The sequence below is a fragment of the Schistocerca nitens genome, chromosome 2 (genome assembly GCF_023898315.1).
Source record: "Schistocerca nitens isolate TAMUIC-IGC-003100 chromosome 2, iqSchNite1.1, whole genome shotgun sequence".
Lineage (NCBI taxonomy): Eukaryota > Metazoa > Arthropoda > Insecta > Orthoptera > Acrididae > Schistocerca > Schistocerca nitens.
In genome coordinates, this window is record NC_064615.1 from 633,127,597 (window position 1) to 633,148,372 (window position 20,776).

Sequence of the window (20,776 nt, forward strand, 5' to 3'; positions counted from 1 at the left end):
GTCAGTATAACCATTGTGCTTAAAAACGACTTACAAATGATCCAGTTCTTGTATCCAATTTTCTGCGTCAGAAATAGCATAAACTCTTTTCACGAAAGACCGCAAGACCCACTTGCATTGGTGTGGTGGGTGACAACTGTTAGCAAGAAGACAATGATCAGTATGCGTGGGTTCACGATATACCAGTGCCCAAAATCCCATTGTCATTTCAGTGAACCAAAAGTCAAGAAAAGGAAGTTTGCCTCCCCTTTCAACCTCCATCATGAATTTGATACTAGGATGAAGATAATTACAATAATTGATAAAACAATTCAACACATCAATTCCATGAGCCAAAACTTTAAAAGTGCCATCATTGTGCCTCCAAAAAGTTCACCCACCATTGCAATTCATAGGCTTCTTGCAGACTTTGGTGAAGGGAACTTACACCGTTTCCAACACAGAAAATTTGATACAGGAACTGGATCATCTTAAAGTTGTTTTTGAACAGAATGGTTATACTGTCCAACAAGTATGTCATGCTGTTTAATTAGGACCACCAGGTGAACCATTAGAGGATGCTTGTAAATCTGTTGCTTTTTACCTTTTGCTAGGAGCATATCCTTGAAAATTTCAAGAATATGAAGAAGCTAAGATTAAGAGTCCTTCTTGGACCGGTAAGGGATGATTTGGGACTAATGAAACCCAGAGTATACAAGATTCCATGTCACTATGCAATGGTTTATATTTTCCAAAAATATCTGTATTATTCAGGACCAGTGTGTAGAACCCCACCATCGCACTTGTTTGTTTCAGTCAGAGAAATCCTCATTGGCAGAACACTGGCTTAATGAAGGACATAACATTTTGTATATTGAGATACGAATGATCGCTCTTGCTTCCTGCTGTTGGCATTGTGCTGTAAAGGAATCTAATGAAATTCAGTTATCTGATAATATTAATAATAGAGAAAGGGTTTCCCTTTAAGTAAGATGTGAAATCCAATTTTATATGATATTAAACAACAATAGTCTTTATTTTGACTATTGGATTCTTGTGGCTAATGTCTGCTAGTGATTTATCGTTTTGGCTGTTTCTTCCACCAGTTCACTACCAGTTCACTTGCGCTTGAGAGCAGCAGTGTAACTGCTTGTGTATACGCAATGAGCCGACCACAGTGTATAAATGAGCTGTCAATTCTGTTGAAAATTCGGCTCTGGTGAGATTGTACATTAGCATTTTCACCTGAAAATGGCAGTCAATTGGTCCATTGAAATATTGTGTCAAGATGACTGCAGTATCTGGCTGCATATCAAAGATGAGTATCATCACTTATTATTCTCAGAAAGTCTATGTAATCACACTTCATATTTTGATTATCAAGTGACTTGCAGCAGAAGTTTAGTTGCTAGCAGTCATACACCTTTAAACTAGTTAAGATTAGTGTCAGTGCAGAGGTCCACAATAACATATTAAACATTAGCAAGCTTCCCACATTTTAACAGTTTGAAATTGTACTTTTATGTGTCAACACAATAATGGTCCTGTCCTGAAAGCAAAGACCATTGTATCATGATTTGAAGATCAATTACATTGAATGGAGCACCCTATTTGTAGGTCTGCCATGTATCCCTCGGAACATCTGTGGGATGAAGTAGAGCATCACTTACATGTCAGATCAGTTCCTGCATGTAGAGTAGCCCAGTAATAGAATGATTTACATAAATATTTGTTGTGCCTGTAATCTCTGGTGTGAAGTGATGTGGACTTACACATTATTAGCCTAACAATTTTTATGTTCATGTTTGTTGTATGACTCACAGTAACACCTGATTCAGATAAAGGAAAAAGTAGTTCTTCTTCTTCAGAGAATGGACAACATTGGAATCTGATATATTGAGGGCTACTCTACAAATGTGTCTGAGACAGAAGTTTTCTAGATTTGGGACAAGTATTTCAAGCGATTATTATATGTTTGAATAATCCACAGAATGTTGTAAGAGGATGTATTAAGACAACTTAAACAGCATATTTTATGAATATGGTGGAGATTAGTTGCTCCACTAGTTTCCTGTGCTATTCTTTGTTATTGATTTTTTGAATTTGTGTGGTATATCATTATTTTACTGCACTTCCACAGGATAAGGTGTATGAAGCTTCTACCAATAATGCAATAAACAATAAAATAAAAAATGAAGAAGTTAAGGGAACATGGTTTCACTGTCAAAATGATAGGCACAAGGGTCTTAAAAAGATAGGTACATATGATGCTTTCCAAAGAAATCCTCTGTTTGCTGGTGGGGAATATAGTGTATGTACTGAACTGCGACACCTAAACAGCCATTATCACCCTACTGTGTCTCTGTTTGCACAGAAAATTCTCCAAGGTGAGCTGTACATGTTTTCTTAATTTTTTCTGCCTGTATTTGTTTTTCTATCTACTTGCACTTACTTAAATTTTCTTTGTGCCAGGAGAAAAAATAATTTATTCTGGAGATCCACTTCAAGACTTCACTTTGTCAAGGTTTTTGGACAGATTTGTTTTCAAAAACCCAAAGAAGACCTCTGAGAACTCTGATGCAGTGGTACACAAAGTCCAGTATACTCCTACTGGAGTAAAGTCACTTGCTGTTACTAGTGACAGCTATCTCAACACAGATGAATCGAAAATACCTGTTGATGAACTCTTTCTGTATAGGTGAGTATTTTGAGAATTAATAAGTTGAAAGTGACTTATTGTATCCTCCAACCATTTTTTCTACATCCTACATTGTTGTTCCATCCTTATACTTTTTTCCTGTCTTAGTTCTTTCCCATCATCTTCACTACACAAAATTTCTGCATATTGTAGTTTGTGCTTCTTAAAAACTTTACGCCTCTGTTGGTGAATGATTTTGAAATAATACTCCATCTTGTTGGTAAGTTGATAATGAATAGTAATTTGAAATACAGAGATGCTATGCCAGTAATGACTGGTTAGCACACTGGATTCACATTTGGGAGAAAGATGGTTTAAACCTGTGTCCAGCCATCCTGATTTAAGTTTTCCTTGATTTCCCTAAATCGCTACAGGTAAATGCTGTGATGATTACTTTGAAGGGGCATGGTTGAATGCCTTCCCTAATCCAATGGGACCGATGACCTTGCTGTTTGGTCCCTTCCCCCCAATTAGCCAACCAACCAACCAGTAATGACAAGATTGGTTCTGCCATTTCAAGTATCTGCTGCCACAGACAATTACTCCAGTTTGATGATACAGAGTGAGGTAGCTTCAGTATTGTTATAATCATCACCCCAAAAAATTGCCAGGTTTTCTTAAAAAATCTGAAAACTGTATTGAGGGGGAGCATGTAACATTTCTTATGAGGCCTACTCTGAAAAAAAAGGAACGCTTGGTTGATGCTTTATGTTCACTGTCAGTGAACCATTTGTTTACTTCCAGTTTCTAGAAAAAGACTGGTTAGGCATCACAAGGCGGCCTTGTAGCTCTGCAATGCTGGCAACTAACCTTATTGTTTGGCGTAATTCTGTTAAGTTTCTCTCCCAGATCTGTACTCCTCCACGAGGAAAGAAACACACGTACTCGTAGAACCAGGCAGCTTGCCAGTTCACTGGTCCCAGATTGGCTTTTCATCAGAAGTATCAACAAAGGCTATTTATTTTTTTCATGATTGCTTTTGGCTGTGGTTATTTTTGAGGAACAGAGGCACTTGTTTCATTTCAGTTTGTATTTGTAGTTCATGGAATCAACCAATAACAAACAGTAAAATGCGCGCTAAGTATTTATCAGATCCACTTAGTTATTGAACTACTCAGCTATACTGCTAAAACAAAATCAGATTTCATTGTGTAAAAAGAAACTGCACTTTTCAATAGAAACATGTGATCACGGCTGTGTCAGTTTGCAGGATAGAGAGACCCAACCATCTACGAGTACATATTCAATGTCTGCATGACTTTGCACCATTGTGTGTGCATCTTTGATCCTTGCTCTCAATGCAGTAGGCACATGTGCCTTGTGCATATAAAAAAACTGCTCAGGTTCAAATGGGCTTTTGCCTCCTGATCACTCGTATTCCTCACAACTACTCCAATCCCAACTCCAGTGTATGAAATGGATCCCACTTTTCTCTAAGTTTTCACATTGTTCTTCGTCCATCTACAGAGTTAAGCCCTTGTAAGAAACGGTACCCTATAGGCTTTTAATTAAGATGGAACCACTTCACAATTGACTAAAGGAAGTTTTTCCCCAAATACATTTTCACTGTTTTTCACAAAGAACATTGACTTAGGAGGGAGAAAGGACCCCACATCTGTCCAAATGCAAACCAGGAAGTAAGTGGAGTAAGTTTCTGCAAGCCACTTGGTTTTGCTTTCCTCCCATGGTGTGCACAAGGAGGAAAAGTTCTTAGGGATACAACAATACACACTGAAGGATTCCAGAATCTTGTCAGTGGCTGTTTGGAGTGTAAGATGTAATACTGTCATCCATAAACACATCTCTGAGAGCCAGGGGTGTTACTTATTGTTCCATTTATATATACTGTAACTTGTAATAATGTTACCACATTTGATGTTTTTATTCCTGATGGCCTCGCCAGGGAGAATTATGTACTGGTAAGAAGTCCTCAAGCTGGTCATAAATGTAGTTTGTATCCTGTAAGCATGTGTGGTGTTTATTGACTGGCAGAGTTGAACTGTTTACTCAGGCTCATTGATTGAACTGCTACTGAAAAGATTCACAAACAAATTGTTTACCATCATTACACCCTCACCACACCAGTACTAAGTTAATGTATTTCCATCAATTTCTTCCTAACATCAAATTCCAGCCATCTGACACAGCTTTCCTACTTTTGACAATATAATGTAACTGGGTACATAAAAAAATCTACTCACCGAGCAGTGGCAGGAAAAAAACACACACAAAAAAGAGGTTTTACTTATACAAGCTTTCAGAACCAGTGGCTCCTTCTGGCTGAAGGATTGAAAGAGAAGGAAGAGGGATGAGGGGAAAAGGAACTCTCCTACTGTTTTAAAATTTTCATTTAATCAATTGTGAGCCATTTGCTTTCACAAAGCAATAATCATCATAATGCATCACTAAAAAAAGCTCAACCTCTGTGATTTCAGACCTAAAAGAGTATACAGTAGCCATCACCAGTTCTTTGAACACAAATCTCACCAAGTTCACGCTTATATGACAATTTTCAGTGCTCCAGAAAGTGTGTGGTGAAATATATAGTAGCGTTCAACATTCAATCAATGATGAGTTCATTAGAAATGGATACACTCTTTCAGGACAAGACTGAGGCACATTATGTGCAAAGTAAAGACAAAGTGGAATTGGAGCAGTTCTTAGCTGCAAGCAGAAAGTGCAAACTTCATCTTCTAACACGGTGCAAATATTGCTCGAATGGAAGAATGTTAGTAAGCAAATAAGGAAAGAACAGAAATGAAAACAGCAATGCCGAAAACTTTAGAAGAAGAGGCTGAGTACAAAAAGCTATGAAGGAATGGATCACAAAAGAGATGACAGAAAAAATGAATTATAGGAACAAATGTAAGAATGTAAAAACATATTTCTTGGGGAAATCAGTTTTCTGCATCAAGCTATTTTTATTTGGAATAAACATTTAATTTCATTAACTGCTGTCTAATTTTGCCTCCTCAGGCATTGTCGTGCAGCATCACACAAAAATTACATTATCTGCTTTCATCTGTCAGTACATAATGATCAGCTTGTAATGACATCCGATGTCCCTATCAAATAGTTTCTCAGAATAACAAATTATCTAGGAATAAATAAAGGAGACAACTCACCGAAAGGGAGAAGTGCTGCGTCACTGACAGGTGCACAAACAAAATGTACAGTGCTTTGCTTTGCTAGCTTTTTGAATGAAATTCCTTTCTCAAGCTGTAGGAGAAACACACACACACACACACACACACACACACACACACACACACACACACTAACTCACTCAATCACTCATATGCACAACCAGTCTCCCTACATTGTGTTCAGTCGACTGGCAGCTTTTTCTTGGCCCATGGTGAGTGTACTGGGGCGAGGTGGGGGGGTGCGGGGTGGGGTGAGTGGTGGAGAGAGGCGGGAGACAGGGAGGGGGCTGGAGGGAAGCATCCAGCGGCTCATAGAAAAATGGGGAGCTGTCTGTTGGCTAGCTAGGGGTGCTGGTAGAGGAGGCACCTGGTGGATAGCTGGGCATGCAATTTCACCGACTAAGGTGTGAGATGGCAGCACATAACTAGCTAACATGTTTTAGGCAGGGGTACTGGGACAAGGTGGGGTTGTGTGTGTGTGTGTGTGTGTGTGTGTGTGTACTCATGTACACTATTGATTGGGGGATATAGGGGACTGCGAGTTATCTTTAAGTTTGGGTGGGGGGCAGCGAGTTACCTTAAGTTTAGGCCAGGTAGGTTACGGGAGCGATGGATTTGATGTAAGGGTAGCTCCCATGTGTGCAGCTCAGGAAAGCTGGTGGTGATGGTGAGGATCCAGATGGCACAGTTTGTGAAGCAACCATTGAAATCTCGCATGTTGTGCTCTGCTGCATGTTGCGCCACTGGGTGGTCCACCTTGCTTTGGCAACAGTGTGGCAGTGCCCATTCATTCTGGTTGACAGCAGGTTGGTTGTCACACCAGTATAAATGCTGTGCAGTGGTTGGAGCAGAGCTGGTATATAACATGGCTGCTGTCACAGATGGGGTGGGACAAGCCTGTGATGGGACTGGAGTAGGAGGTGCTGGGTAGATGGATAGGGCAGGTCTTGCACCTGTGTCTTCCACAAGGGTATGATTGATTCCTACAGCAGAGGATCAGGGGTGGGAGTGGTGTAGGGATGGACTAGGTCACTAGGATGTTGTGGAGGTTGGGTGGGTGGCAGAGCATCACTTTGAGAGTGGAAGGAAATAACTTGGGGAGGATGTTCCTCTTTTCAGGGCATGATGATGGATTATCAAACCCCTAATGAAGGATGTGGTTCAGTTATTCCAGTACCAGGTGGTATTTGGTGACAAGGGGGCCACTTCTTTGTGGTCAGCTGAACATAACACACTTGATTGCAATGGTTGCTTCACTACCCAAGCCATCTGTATTCTGCCCTCCACCACCAGCTTTTCTGAACTGCACAGATGGGAGTTATGGTTACAAATGGTTACAACACATCCTTTACTCCTGTAACCTCCCTGGCCTAAACTTAAGGTAAGTCACTGCCCCACTGTCCGCCCACACCCACCCCCCAACACCCATAACCACCCAATAGTGTGTGTGTGTGTGTGTGTGTGTGTGTGTGTGTGTGTGTGTACACACAGACCATCCCCTGTCTCAGTACCCCCGCCCAATATGTGTAAGCTATACTATGTGATCAAAAGTATCCGGACACCCCCAAAAACATACTTTTTCATATTAGCTGCATTGTGCTGCCACCTACTGCCAGGTAATCGATATCGGCAACCTCAGTAGTCATTAGATGTCGTGAGAGAGTAGAATGAGGTGCTTCGAATGTGGCCAAGCGATAGGGTGTCACTTGTGTCATATGTCTGTAAGCGAGATTTCCACACTCCTAAACATCACTAGGTCCACAGTTTCCAATTTGATAGTGAAGTGGAAATGTGAAGGGACATGTACAGCACAAAAGCATACAGGCTGACTTCGTCTGTTGACTGACAGAGACCATCGACAGTTGTAGAGGGTTGTAACATGTAATAGGCAGACATCTATCCAGACCATGACACAGGAATTCCGAACTGCATCAGGATCCACTGCAAGTACTATGACAGTTAGGTGGGGGGTGAGAAAACTTGAATTTATTGGTCGAGTGGCAGCTCATAAGCCACACATCACTCTGGTAAATACCAAACGCTGTCCCGCTTGATGTAAGAAGTGTAAACATTGGACGATTGAACGGTGGAAAAACATTGTGTGGAGTGACAAATTACGGTACACAATTTGGTGATTCGATGGCTGGGTGTGGGTATGGCGAATGCCTGATGAACGTGATCTGCCAACCTGTGTACTGTCAACAGTAAAATTTGGAGGCGATGGTGTTATGGTGTGGTCGTGTTTTTCATGGGGGGGGGGGGGGCGCTTTCACCCCTTGTTGTTTTGCGTGGCACTATTACAGTATAGGTCTACATTGATGTTTTAAGCACCTTCTTGCTTCCCACTGTTGAAGAGCAATTCGGGGATGGCGATTGCAGCTTTCAACATGATCGAGCACCTGTTCATAATGCACGTCTTGTGGCGGAGTGGTTACACAACAGTAAAATCGCTGTAATGGACTGGCCTGCACAGAGTCCTGACCTGAATTCTATAGTAAAACAACTTTGGGATGTTTTGGAACGCCAACTTTGTGCCAGACCTCACCGACCGACATTGACACCTCTCCTCAGTGCAGTACTCCATGAAGAATGGGCTGCCATTCCCCAAGAAACCTTCCAGCACCTGATTGAATGTATGCCTGTGAGAATGGAAGCTGTTATCAAGGCTAAGGGTGGGCCAACACCATATTGAATTCCGGCATTACCGATGGAGGAGCACCACGAACTTGTAAGCCATTTTCAGCCAGGTGTCCAGATACTTTCGATCACATAGTGTAGTTTTGTGCTGCCATCTCATGCCGTAGTTTGTGAAATTGCATACCCACTCGTCTGCCACCTGTCTCTTCTACCTGCACCCCTAGCTAGCTGACAGATGGCTCCCCATTTTCTCACGAGCTGCTAGACGCTCCCCCCTAACCCCCTTCCTGCCTCCCACCTCTCTCCATCCCTCATCCCACCCTACTCTGCAGCCAGTTCTCACCCCAGTACACTCACTGTGGGCCAGGAAAGAACCGTCAGTTGTCTGAGCATAATGTAGGCATGTGTATGTAAGTGAGTGTATGTGTATATGTATGTTTGCAAGTTTCTCCTACAGCTTGAGACAGGAATTTCATTCTGAAAGCTAGCAAAGCAAAGCTCTGTAACTTTTGTTTGTGTACCTGTCAATGACACAGCGCTTCTGCCTTTCGGTGAGTCATCTCCTTTATTCCTAAATAATTCATTATTCTCAACCATAACTTTCCATACATTAAAATAGTGTATCAGCATACACTCACAGATGAGAGGCTCTGCACCTAGTACAAAAATAGTTAAATCCAGATGCGGGTTGTACTTTTTTTTTGCCGTGATGAAGGAAGCTGCAAATGTTTGAAACTCAAGAAGTTAACTCCTTCACTTTCTTGAGAGGAAATATATTTACAGAATTCTTCATTTGGAGTGTAGTTATTTATGGATCAGAAACCTGCACATTAATGAAGGAACAGGAAAAAATTTAGAAACTTGAAAATCTACCTTTGTGGAAAAATGAATAAAATTAAATAGGCAGAGAGATTAATGAATGATGAAGTATATGGAAGGCTAAGGAAACAAGAATCCCCTGAGGTATGCCAGAAAAAGGGAAGAGATCTGGCTTGGGCAGAATTTAAGAAAATAATTATTGAACAGTCACATGTGTACTGCCAGTTCATAGTGTGCAGAGAGCTCAGTATTTCAGTGATCAGACTTGTCGTCACTGTCAGGTGTGCTGACAAACTGACATTGGGGAGGGAATAGGGAAGGTGACGATTACATGACCAGCATGTATCACTTCCCCTTTTGGGGTGTTCCATATGTTGTCTATGCCTGAGAGTGTGCATCCACAGCTGAATAGGTGATTGCATCGGCATTTGTGGCACTGCCAGTGGGGTGACCTGGTGTGGCAGCATGGATGTAGGCAATCCGCCCACTCCAGCTGACAGCTCACTGTGGTTGCTGAGTGTCTTCTTAATTACACCCAGAACTGGTTCCCAAGCCTTTCTGAGACTATAGCTGCAGTTCCAGATGATAAGATAGCCCCTAGCAAAGTATTTAGGTGGCCTGTTTAAGAAGCTAGTCTTTTTCTCCATAACTTCACCTGTCTCCACATGTTACACTCTAGTGGTAGGGTGCAGAGCATGGCAACTCTGCCATTGCATGTAAACGTTTTTTGGAATGCTTTTATGAGTTGTTCCTTTTCCAGGTGGAGACACTCTGTATGTGAAATGTTCCCCTGCGTACTAGTGTTTCAAGTATCACACTCCCTGCACAGGAAAGGAATTTCAGCAAGGACTAAGGAAACTGCAAGGGAAAAGACATTGTCTTTTGACATAATTATGTATGGTGGTGGTGGATCATTTCACGAAAGCTCACCTTGTGCACTTCCATCTGTCTATATCAGTTGTGGAAATGACCTCACTCCCCGATCCTTGAAGTGCGCTGTCTAATTAAAAAAGGCAAAATCTGTGACCTGAATGTCTCCAACTGATTCTCATATTTTGAAACTTGAAAAAATCTGATTGTTTATATCCTGTCTCATTGATTAGTTACTCCTTCAACACTGCCCTCTGGGAGTCACTCAACTAAATTAGACAATGGGTATGATAGGGTCTTCCCTCTCATGGTAGCTGCAGCACCATCTAATGTGTGTTCTGTCAGAACAATACTGGCCCTAAGAGAGCATCTGGAGTGGTCTGTACATTAGTTCGCACAGATAATCATCAGTGAGTGGTGTCGTCTCCATACCACACTGGAAGCAATAGCAATGCAGTTGTGAAACACCCAAGTGATCAACAGTTGTAAGCTTTATTTAGCTCCAGGCAGGGCGGCAGTTATATAAATGAGATGACCACCTGAATCCAGCAACTCCCTCCTGCCCCTCCCCCCCCCTTCCCCGCCCAGTTTTCTCCCACTTTGGGATATCATTGCACCTCACTCCCTGTGGAGATTGTCTGGTTGACTAGTGTCTTTCTGACCTTGATCTGTGTCTCCTCACTGACTGTACTCATTCTCACCTCAATCCCACCTGCTGTGCTTTACTAGCTATCAGCTATAAAGTCTCGATTCCTAATCATGTGGATTTGCTAAAGTGGTCCCTACACAACGGTCTTCGTAGTAGTGACCACTTTCTGGCAATCTGTCACTTCCTTGTCACTACCCAATGGGATGATTGCCGTGCTGGGCTCGTTGAAGAGTCACTGGCAGTTGTATACCTCTGCTGTCAACATCATCCCCTCTCTGTGAGATTGCATCAGTGGGTTTGTGAGAGACTTTTCTGACACATCCATCCGTGTTGGTTGGTTGGTTGATCGATTCGGGGGAGGGGACCAAACAGCAAGGTTATTGGTCCCATTGGATTAGAGAAGGAGAGGAAAGAAGTGAGCCGTGCCCTTTCAAAGTAACCATCCCACTATTTGCAAGCGATTTGGGGAAATCATGGGAAACCTAAATCAGGATGACCAGCTGCAAGCTTGAACTGTCATCCTCCCAAATTCGAGTCCAGCGTGCTAACCTCTGCACTACCTCACTCGGTCACTTGTGCCGCTGGAACTGCTGCTCCTCTTGCTATAAGCCCCCTCCACCACCAGTTGGTAGCATGGTAAATCAAAGTTGTTACAAAAGCTATTCAGGATTGTTGAAGGGCCCAGCAACACCTCATGTGACATCCTTCATAGACAACCCTCATCACTTTTAAGCAGCTTTGCACTAAGACTTGCTATCTAGTTAAACACAGTAAGAAGGAATGTTGGGAGTGCTGTGTCTTCTTCTTTGGAACATATGCCTCTTAATCCCAAGCTAAGCTCTGTATTCTTCTGGCCCATCAAAGATCAGCAACTGCTCTGTGTGTATTCCTTCATGGTGGTATTTCTACTGATGTGCCAGTTCTTGCTGAACACTTTGTGACAGCATCAGTATCCTATTCTTACCTGGGTAGCTTTTAAATGCATAAAAGGCAAGTTGAAAACATCTCCCTATCCTTTATCTCCCATCGCACTGAGTTATACAATGAACCTTTCACTGATTGGAAACTCCTCCCTGTTTAGTACACAGACCACAAATTACGATCAATCTATTTCAAGGACCTAAAGTTGCAGTTCTCCCAATTACCTTTTGGCATCTGTCCTCTCAGTTCTTCAGGAGTATCAGGATATCATTAACACTAACACTCAAAAAACCATGAATAGGAAATGATATGTAAGCTTTTACATCTCCCACCAGTCAGAGGCACATTTGTTGCTGGGAATCTGTAGTATTTTTATGACAGAGCTGATAGCCTTTAACAGAGTCCAGTATTTTATTAAACAGACCTCCCTGGACTGCATTTTAATTTTTAGTGGCTCAATGAGAGTTTCCACACTGTTGATTGGTGCTGCTCTTGTCATCTTGTGATATCTGCTATTCATGATGCTCTGTCTGAGCTTAGTCGTATTGCCTGCACACTTGTCTTTCTCTGTCTCTCAAGTCATGTGGTGTCCCAGGTAATGAATTGACCACAATTTGACTAGAGAAGCTATTACTCACCCAACATTCACTTTGATGATCTCAGATGCATATTTGTGAGTGCAAATATGACATCTCCTCACTTAAAGATGGAACAACGTAACAACATTTTGTGGTCTACTGTCCCCCCTATAAAATTCCACACTATCAAGGAGACTACTGCTGTTTGGTGCACCTCCTTCTACCCTTTCTGGAAGGAATCCACTACCATGTGTTGCTTCTATTGGTCATACCAAATTAACAAACAGTTTCATGCAGTGTAATGAGCCACCCCCAAGTTGTGGATGTGAAACCTAGCAGACAGTAGATCACATTCTGGCAGAATGCCCCTTCCTGCTGATTCTGTGTGCTAAGCATGATTTTCCAGATTCTTTACATCTAATATCAGCGGACAACTCATGGACAGTTCTGTTGGTTCTCTGCTTTCTCTGTGAAGGTGGTTTTTATTCACAGACAAAATGTTTTAAACTTTTTCAGGGCAGGAGGATGGTGGTTCACGATGTTGGGGCACCTCCTGCTGCATGCTGGATCTGGGTTGCACTCAACCCTACTCCCTTTACCAGCTGCCTTTCCCATCCCTCTTTTAGACTACTTTAATTGCTGTCACCCTTTTTTCTGCCATATCTTGTTTTCTGTTTTAGGGATAGCACTCTGATAAATAATGGGTGTTGTTTCATTCTTTAACACTTTGGCTATAATGGATTGGTGGGACAGCTGTGGGAGGGATGAGTCCTCACTTTTATTATTATGAATGTCCCCACTAAGAGGCAGTCTTTTCTCTACAACTGTTTTCTCCCGTAATGGAACTGGCTGGTGGGATTTCTCTTTCCACAGATGCACACTGGGAGAACCCTCATCTGCGCTCTAATTTGTGTACTAATGATATGTAAGCTTTTACATCTCCCACCAGTCAGGAGGCACATTTGTAGCTGGGAATCTGTAGTATTTTTATGACAGAGCTGATAGCCTTTAACAGAGTCCAGTATTTTATTAAACAGACCTCCCTGGACTGCATTTTAATTTTTAGTGGCTCAATGAGAGTTTCCACACTGTTGATTGGTGCTGCTCTTGTCATCTTGTGATATCTGCTATTCATGATGCTATTAGCTCTGGCACCAGTATTGCTTTCAGCACAGATTTTACCACTCCTGCATACCTCCATAATTTGATCAAGTTTCAGACTGATATCAGTAACTCCAAATGAAATATCTCTTGACTAAGGGCGTTAATGACCTTGTGGTTTAGACCTTAACCCCCAACCAACCAGCCAACCAGTCACACTATATTATGGTGTATGGCAGAAGAAACTATGTGAACAACCATCAATTCCTCTTTTCTGTTCCAATCATGAGTGGTGTGGAATGAGAATGGTTATTTGTAAGCCTCTGTGCAAGCCTGAATCTTGATAATCCTACTTTTCTGGTATTTTTGTGAAATATACGTAAGAGGAAGCAATATATTGGTTGGTTCTTCTAGGATTGTATGCTATTAGAATTTTAACAACAAACCACATTATGGTCGACAATACCTCTCTTGAAACATATGCCACTGAAGATGTGTGAAAATCTCTGTGATGTTTTTCTGCTTAATAAACAAACATTTGATGAAACATGATATTCTTCTTTTGATTTTTTCCTATTGCCAATATGATCCTATATGGTAATTGTCTCAGACTAATGAGAAGTACTCTAATACGTCAACTTTGGTTTTGTAAGGTGCCTCCTTTGTTATGGGTGAACTACATATCCTAAGGATTCTTTCAGTGAATATCAGTCTAGCCTCTGCCTTTCCTACAATTACTTGTATGTGGTTGTTCCACTTTAAATGACTATATATTTTTCTCCCAGATATTTAATGTATGTGACTGCTTCCATTGACTGTTCTGTGATCATGTAATCATACAATAACAAGTCTTTATGGGTTATACACGGTATGTTACATTTAAGTATGTGGAGTTTCAACTGCCATCGGTCAGTTTTCTGCAGATCTTCTTGCATTTCACTGCAGTTTTTAGTATTGAAGCTTCCCTATATGAAACTGTCATCCGTGAACAGTTTCATAGAGCTTCCAATATTATCCACTAGGTCATTTATATATACTGTGACAGTAATACTCCTTTGACAATTCCTTGGGCTACATGTGAAATTATTTTTACAGTGAAAGATTTCTCTCCATCAGGAATGACAGTGTGTGTTCTGTTTGCAAGGAACTCTTTAATCCAATAAAAAATCTGATCTGATATTTGTAAGCATACTTTTTTGCTCATTATGGAACATTGAGGAGCTGTATTGAACGCATTCCAGATGTCAAAGTGTATGGCAACAACTAGGACACTTGTGTATGGCAAAAACTAGGACACGTGTCTACTACCATGTTAAACAGTAGGTTCCCATATAACTGGCTGGGTAAGTCAGGTTGTAGGAAGGTGAAGGCATACCACCTACAATAGGACTGTGCTTAGTAAAATGCTGTGTTGTTCAAACAAACCTTCAGATGGAACAAAGCTCTACTTTTACTAAGTAGTATAGTATCATTTTAAGTATATTACAAAGAGAAACAAAAAATTCTCTCTACCCTTTTCTCATTTACATGAAAAGAGGCACTTGAATCACAGACTGTAAATGTTGTCAGTTCATTGTGTGTGTGTCCCAGGATGGTTGGTCATTACTTACCTCTGAGAAATGTAATTCAGGTACTGTCCATAGACACATTAACAGTAGAATAAATGTATCCCTAATCTACACAACAGTTGTCCCTCATAATGGAGGAAAATGGGATGGATTTCAGAAGCTGGGAAGAACATCACTCAGACCTCTTTCCTCAGTTTCACATCCTGGTATTGCCTTTTGAAGGTAATTATTGCCCGGCCTTAATGTCTCCTAATAATTTTATCATTTTCGCAAATGAATTCTCCTTTTGATATACCGGTATACATCTTTTGAGTTTCTTGTTTTCCTTATGTTTCAGCTGTACAGAGTGCATCAGTTCCTTAGTAATTCATTTTTGTCAGAATTTCCACATTTGCTTATGCTGTATGAAAATAAACAATATTGCATACTGCAATGGTAACAAACTGAATATTTGTTTCTTTATAATGCTCCTTCTTTTTGTCTAACACTTCAACTTTTTTAGGTACCTGAAAAAGAAAAGAAAAGATACAGTTCCCAAGGACACTGAAAGTGACATTGAAAGTGTAGCAAGTGAGGAATTTGAAGAGATGATTGATAGTATGATGGGTGTAAAGAAGGGTGATATTGACTTCGCTAATGAGATTTCTGGTAAACTTACATCATCAGAAAAAAAAGGTCAGTAGTAGCACAGCAAATTTCAGTCTTCAGTGGAAATATTATCATACTTTTGTGTTGTACAATATGGAAACTATCTGTGAAAATGATCAACGATCTGAAAATATTTTTGACGTGAATAAAGAAATTCTACACATTAAGCAACAGCAGATGAAAACCATGAAGAAAAAGTAGGAAAAAAACCTGCCATCGTTTGTGAATAATTTCCACTGATGTTGAGTACTGGAGGAATCTTGGTGCATCTTTAAATCATGCTGGTCTCTTTTTGTACAACTCTTTCATCTGTTCTACTGGAAGGATGAGTCTGTCCCCTCAGTCCATCCCAATCATAGAGATAATCTCATATAGGACGGGTACAGCAATCGGTTACAAATAACATTTATTGCATATCCAGATTTGGGTCACTGTGTGGCCATCTTCAGTGCTAAAAGACATAAAGAACCAGTTGCAATAAAGTAATGTGCATGCCTTATTACACTGTCCAGTCACATTAATGTGACCACCTGCCAAAGTTTGAATAACAACTTTTTGCATTGCGCACAACTATGAGACACAGGAAGATTCAGTGAGGTTCTAGAAAGTACTGACAGGGGTATGGAGCCATGCTGAGCTCAGTGCTGCAGCCAGCTGTGCTACCTTTCTTGGTTGACGATTCATGGCACAAATAACCTGACAGAGGTGTTCCCACAGACTCTCAATTGGTTTTAAACCCGTGGAGTTAGATGGCCCAGAGAGTATGCTGAATTCATCCTGGCACTCTTTGAACCACGCACATATGCTGTGAGTTGTTTGACACATTATTGGTAGATGCTGTTGTGCTGCAGAAAAGCAGACTGCATATAGGGGTGGACATGGTCTCAAGGATAGATGCATACTTGTGTTGATACATTGTGCCTTCCAGAATGACAAGATCCCCTAGAGAATGCCACAAAACCATTCCCCAGATCATAATGCTCCCTCTTCTGGCCTGGACGCTCCCAGAGATTGTTGCAAGGTGTTTGCTTTTGGATCTTTCATGCCCTACACACCAACGGTCATCTGTCTGATGGAGCATCTGAAAGGGCACATGTCACGACTCAGTGGATGTTCAGTTGGCGGTATTTGCATGCAAATTCCAGTCTTTGTTGCCTATGAACAGCTGTTAGCATTGGTGCATGAGCCAGGCACCTGTTGCGGAAGCCCACACACAGCAATGTTCGCTGAATGGTTGTTGTGGGGAGACTGTTGGTATCCATGGTTCATCAGGGCTGTCAGTTGGTCAACAGTAGCATGTCTATTTGCATGTACACATCTACAGAGTTGTTGTTCCAGTCTGTCATCTATGGCCTGTGGCGCACCACAGTTGCCTCGGTGCCGGTTTGGGTAGTACCACTTTGCGATGCTTGACGTACTTTAACCATGGTGGCATGTGAACATTTCACAAACTTAGCAGTTTCAGAAATGTTTCCACCCTTGGTCCGGAAGCCAGTCATACCTTTTTGGTCATCAGATAAATCACTTCATTTTCACATTACGACAATGACTACACTGTTTGCGTACCTCAACCCCCCCCCCCCCTCCCCTCAACATGCATTATGTACCCTCCACTGCTAGTGCAGCCTCCTGCCACTGCATGTTGACGTAGAACATAGACGGTGGTCACATTAATGAGACTCGACCCTGTAAATGTACAGTTGTATAAGCTTTAAATGTGAGTCAGTCTAAAATACATAGCAGGAATTGTAAGTTAAAATATTTAAAACCACTTATACAGGGTAGTCAGAAAAATGGGCTGCTTGAATTTGCATGCATAATTGCCTGATTGGCTGCTTCAGTGTTGTTTTGACTGTTATTTCTCACCACAATCTACCCTGCAACACCCTTAAAAGTTTCTCAGACTGTTTGTAATCACACTGTTAATACATAGTCCCAACTGGACTATTCATGCCAAAAGTTGAGTTCACACAGAGGCCACTGTTGACAGTGACAACACTGCAGATTTCAGTATATGTCATACCAATCTGCAGCACCCTCATTACAAGCGTGGTGCGTTGACTACGTGTATTAACTTTATTTTACAATTCTACTCGCCGATCGGCAACAGGAGACACATACACAAAAAGATTTAACTTATGGAAGCTTCTGGAGCCAGTGGCTCCTCTTTCCAGCAGAAGAGTTGAAGGGGAAGGAAGATGGGTGAAGGAAAAGGACTGGAGAGGTTTAGGAAAAGGGGATACAGTTTTGAAAAGTCATCCAGAACCCCACGTCAGGGGAGACTTACCAGATGGGATGAGAAGGAAAGACTGATTGTTGGGGACTGCACTGGATGAGATTTGAAAACCTGACAGCTTAAAGGTGGAAGACAGGGTAATATCCAAGACAGAGATTACTACTAAAACATCGTGCACAAGTTAATTAGAGTGAACTAAGTGCATTGTATGTATCAGAGATTGGGGAGGGGGGAAGACGGCAAAAAATAGACAGGTCAGAAAATGAAAGACATAGAAAACTAAAATGGAGTGAAGAAGAGAGTAGTTACTGTGATGAAATGCTGGGACAAAGAAATGAATGTAAATTAAGACCAGGTGGGCGATGAGAACCAAGGGCACGTTGTAGCGCTAGTTCCCACCTGCGGAGTTCTGAGAAACTGGTGTCTGTGGGAAAACTCCAGATGGAACTTGTGATTAAACAGGCACCAATGTCATGACTGTCATGTTGTAGAGCATGCTCTGCGACAGGATATTTTGTGGTGCTGGTATATGTCCTCTGCCTATGCCCGTTCATGCTGACTGATAATTGAGTGGTTGTCATGTTGATGTAAACGGCCAAACGGTGTTTAAGTAACAGCTGGTCTATGATGTGTCGTTTCACAGGTGGCTCTCCTCTCGATAGTATATGTTTTGCCAGTTACAGGGCTGGTGTAGGTTGTGGTAGGAGGGTGCATAGGGAGTAGGAACCATAGGGTAGGGAGACGGGTGCAGAAGGAGCATAAAGTCTGACAAGGATGTTGTGGAGATTGGGAGGGCGATGAAAAGCTATTCTAGTGTGATGGGCAAAATCTCAGTCAGGATGGGCCTAATTTCAGGGGATGATTTTAGGAAGCCATTGTCTTGTTGAAGTAGCTGATTAATAATTTCAAGACCAGGATAATACTGAGTGATAAGTGGTGTGCTCTGAAGTTGTTTTTTGGAGAGGTAATCATTACCGTTGGATAGGATGGCCTGGGAAATCTGCTTTTGAACTAGGCTGACGGGGTGATTATGTCCAGAAAGGCTGAGGTGAAATGGTGGTATATTGCTGTAAAAAGTCTGCATCCAAACAAATACATTTGCCTTGAATGCCAAGGCTGTGTGTGAGGGGACATTTGACATGGAAAGGATGATAACTGTCAAAATGTAAGTACTGCTGTTTGTTAGTAGGTTTAATGTGGACAGGAATGTGTAGCTGTCCTTTGGCAAGAATGAGATCAACATCAAAGAAAGTGGCATGGGATTCAGAATAGGACCATGTGAAATTTAATTGGGTGAAGACATTTAGAGATTCCAGGAATTTTGGAGGAGGAGATTAGTGTTTAACGTCCCGTCGACAACGAGGTCATTACAGACGGAGCGCAAGCTCGGGTTAGGGAAGGGCGGAGAAGGAAATCGGCCGTGCCCTTTCGAAGGAACCATCCTGTCATTTGCCTGAAAGGATTTAGGGAAATCACGGAAAACTTAAATCAGGATGGCCAGAGACGGGATTGAACCGTGGTCCTCCCAAATGCGAGTCCAGTGTGCTAACCACTGCGCCACCTCGCTCGGTCCAGGAATTTCAATAGGTCAGCCTCACTACAAGTCCATATGGCAAAGATGTCACCAATATATTTAAACAAAACCAGTGGCTGGAGGCTTATGGATCCCAGGAAAGCCCCCTCCAAGTGACCCATGAAATAGTTGGTAGAACTGTTTTTATGTCTGCCCCTCAAAGGTGAAGTAATTGTAGGTAAATATAAATTTGATTAGGGTGAGCAAGAAGGATGTCATAGGTTCGGAATCTGGTGGGCACTGACTGAGGAAATGTTCAGCAGCAGAGAGACCATGTATGTGGGGGGTGTTGGTAACCTGCTTCGGTGGATCCAAATGTAGCATTACACAATAGAACTGAGTCCTGAATATAGTTCTATTTCTGATGTAATGCCAAATTAGTATCCAATCAGCAATTTTTATACTGTCAGCCCGTAGAGTGTCTAGTGGGAATGATTTTTATTTATTTAATATATTGTAAAATGGTGTTTTATGAAATGATCTTATCTGACATGATTTGCAATATTTTTAAATCTACTGTTGTATAACTCATTGCAGTTGAGGGAATGCTTATTGTATCATCACCTTTCAGGCATTAAGAGCGAAAGGAATGGTGGCATGTAGATCTCAACATGAGCCTATTTCTCTATAATTTTACCCTCATTCTTATTATGTGCAAGGTAGTAATATGCTCCTAAACACCTCTCAGAAGGCGGGCTCCTTCTATTCTAAGAATAAACTTACTGTGATGGATATTGCATATGTTTTTGAGTCTCCCACAAAATTTTTTTGACACTTCTGTGGCATTCCACAGATCCCTAAAATAGAAATAATGATCAAGACTGGATTGGGAGAAAATGTAGTAGTCACTTCTAGTACAGTTGTTATGTTCTCTGTTTTGAAGACTGATTTCATGTAAAACTCACACTAGTGTACACTGTGCAAGCCTCTTCTCCTCTGCTATAACTCCTGCAAACTCCATCCATTGGACCTGCTTACATTACTGAAGCCTTGGTCTCCCTCTACATTATTTTATTCCCCACACTACTCTCCATTATCAGATTGAAAATTCCTTGGTGCCTCAGAATCTGTCCTATAAACCAATCCCTTCTTTTAGTCAAGATGCGTCATAATACTATTTTCTCTTCAATTTCATTTGGTACCTCTTGATTAGTTATCCAACATACCCACCTAACCTACAGCATTCTTCTCTAGCATCATATTTCAGAAACTTGTATTTTCTTTCTGTCTATGCCACTCACCATTTTGGTATCACTTCTGTATAAGGCTTCTCTCAAAACAAATGCCTTCAGAACAGATTTCCTAACACTGAAATTTATATTAGATGCTAACAAATTCCTCTTTTTCAGAAAT

General features: G+C 41.5%; 1 protein-coding gene across 2 annotated transcripts in view; it reads left to right on the forward strand.

Moving 5' to 3' along the window:
* The window catches only part of LOC126236748 (CCAAT/enhancer-binding protein zeta), a 198,385-nt gene that overhangs the window by 105,890 nt on the left and 71,719 nt on the right, over window positions 1-20,776 (forward strand). For both annotated transcript variants that reach the window (XM_049946284.1, XM_049946285.1), the window contains 3 exons: window positions 2,120-2,366; window positions 2,452-2,677; window positions 15,469-15,641. In XM_049946284.1, coding sequence (XP_049802241.1) covers window positions 2,120-2,366; window positions 2,452-2,677; window positions 15,469-15,641 — 646 coding nt within the window. The remainder of the gene's footprint in view (window positions 1-2,119; window positions 2,367-2,451; window positions 2,678-15,468; window positions 15,642-20,776) is intronic.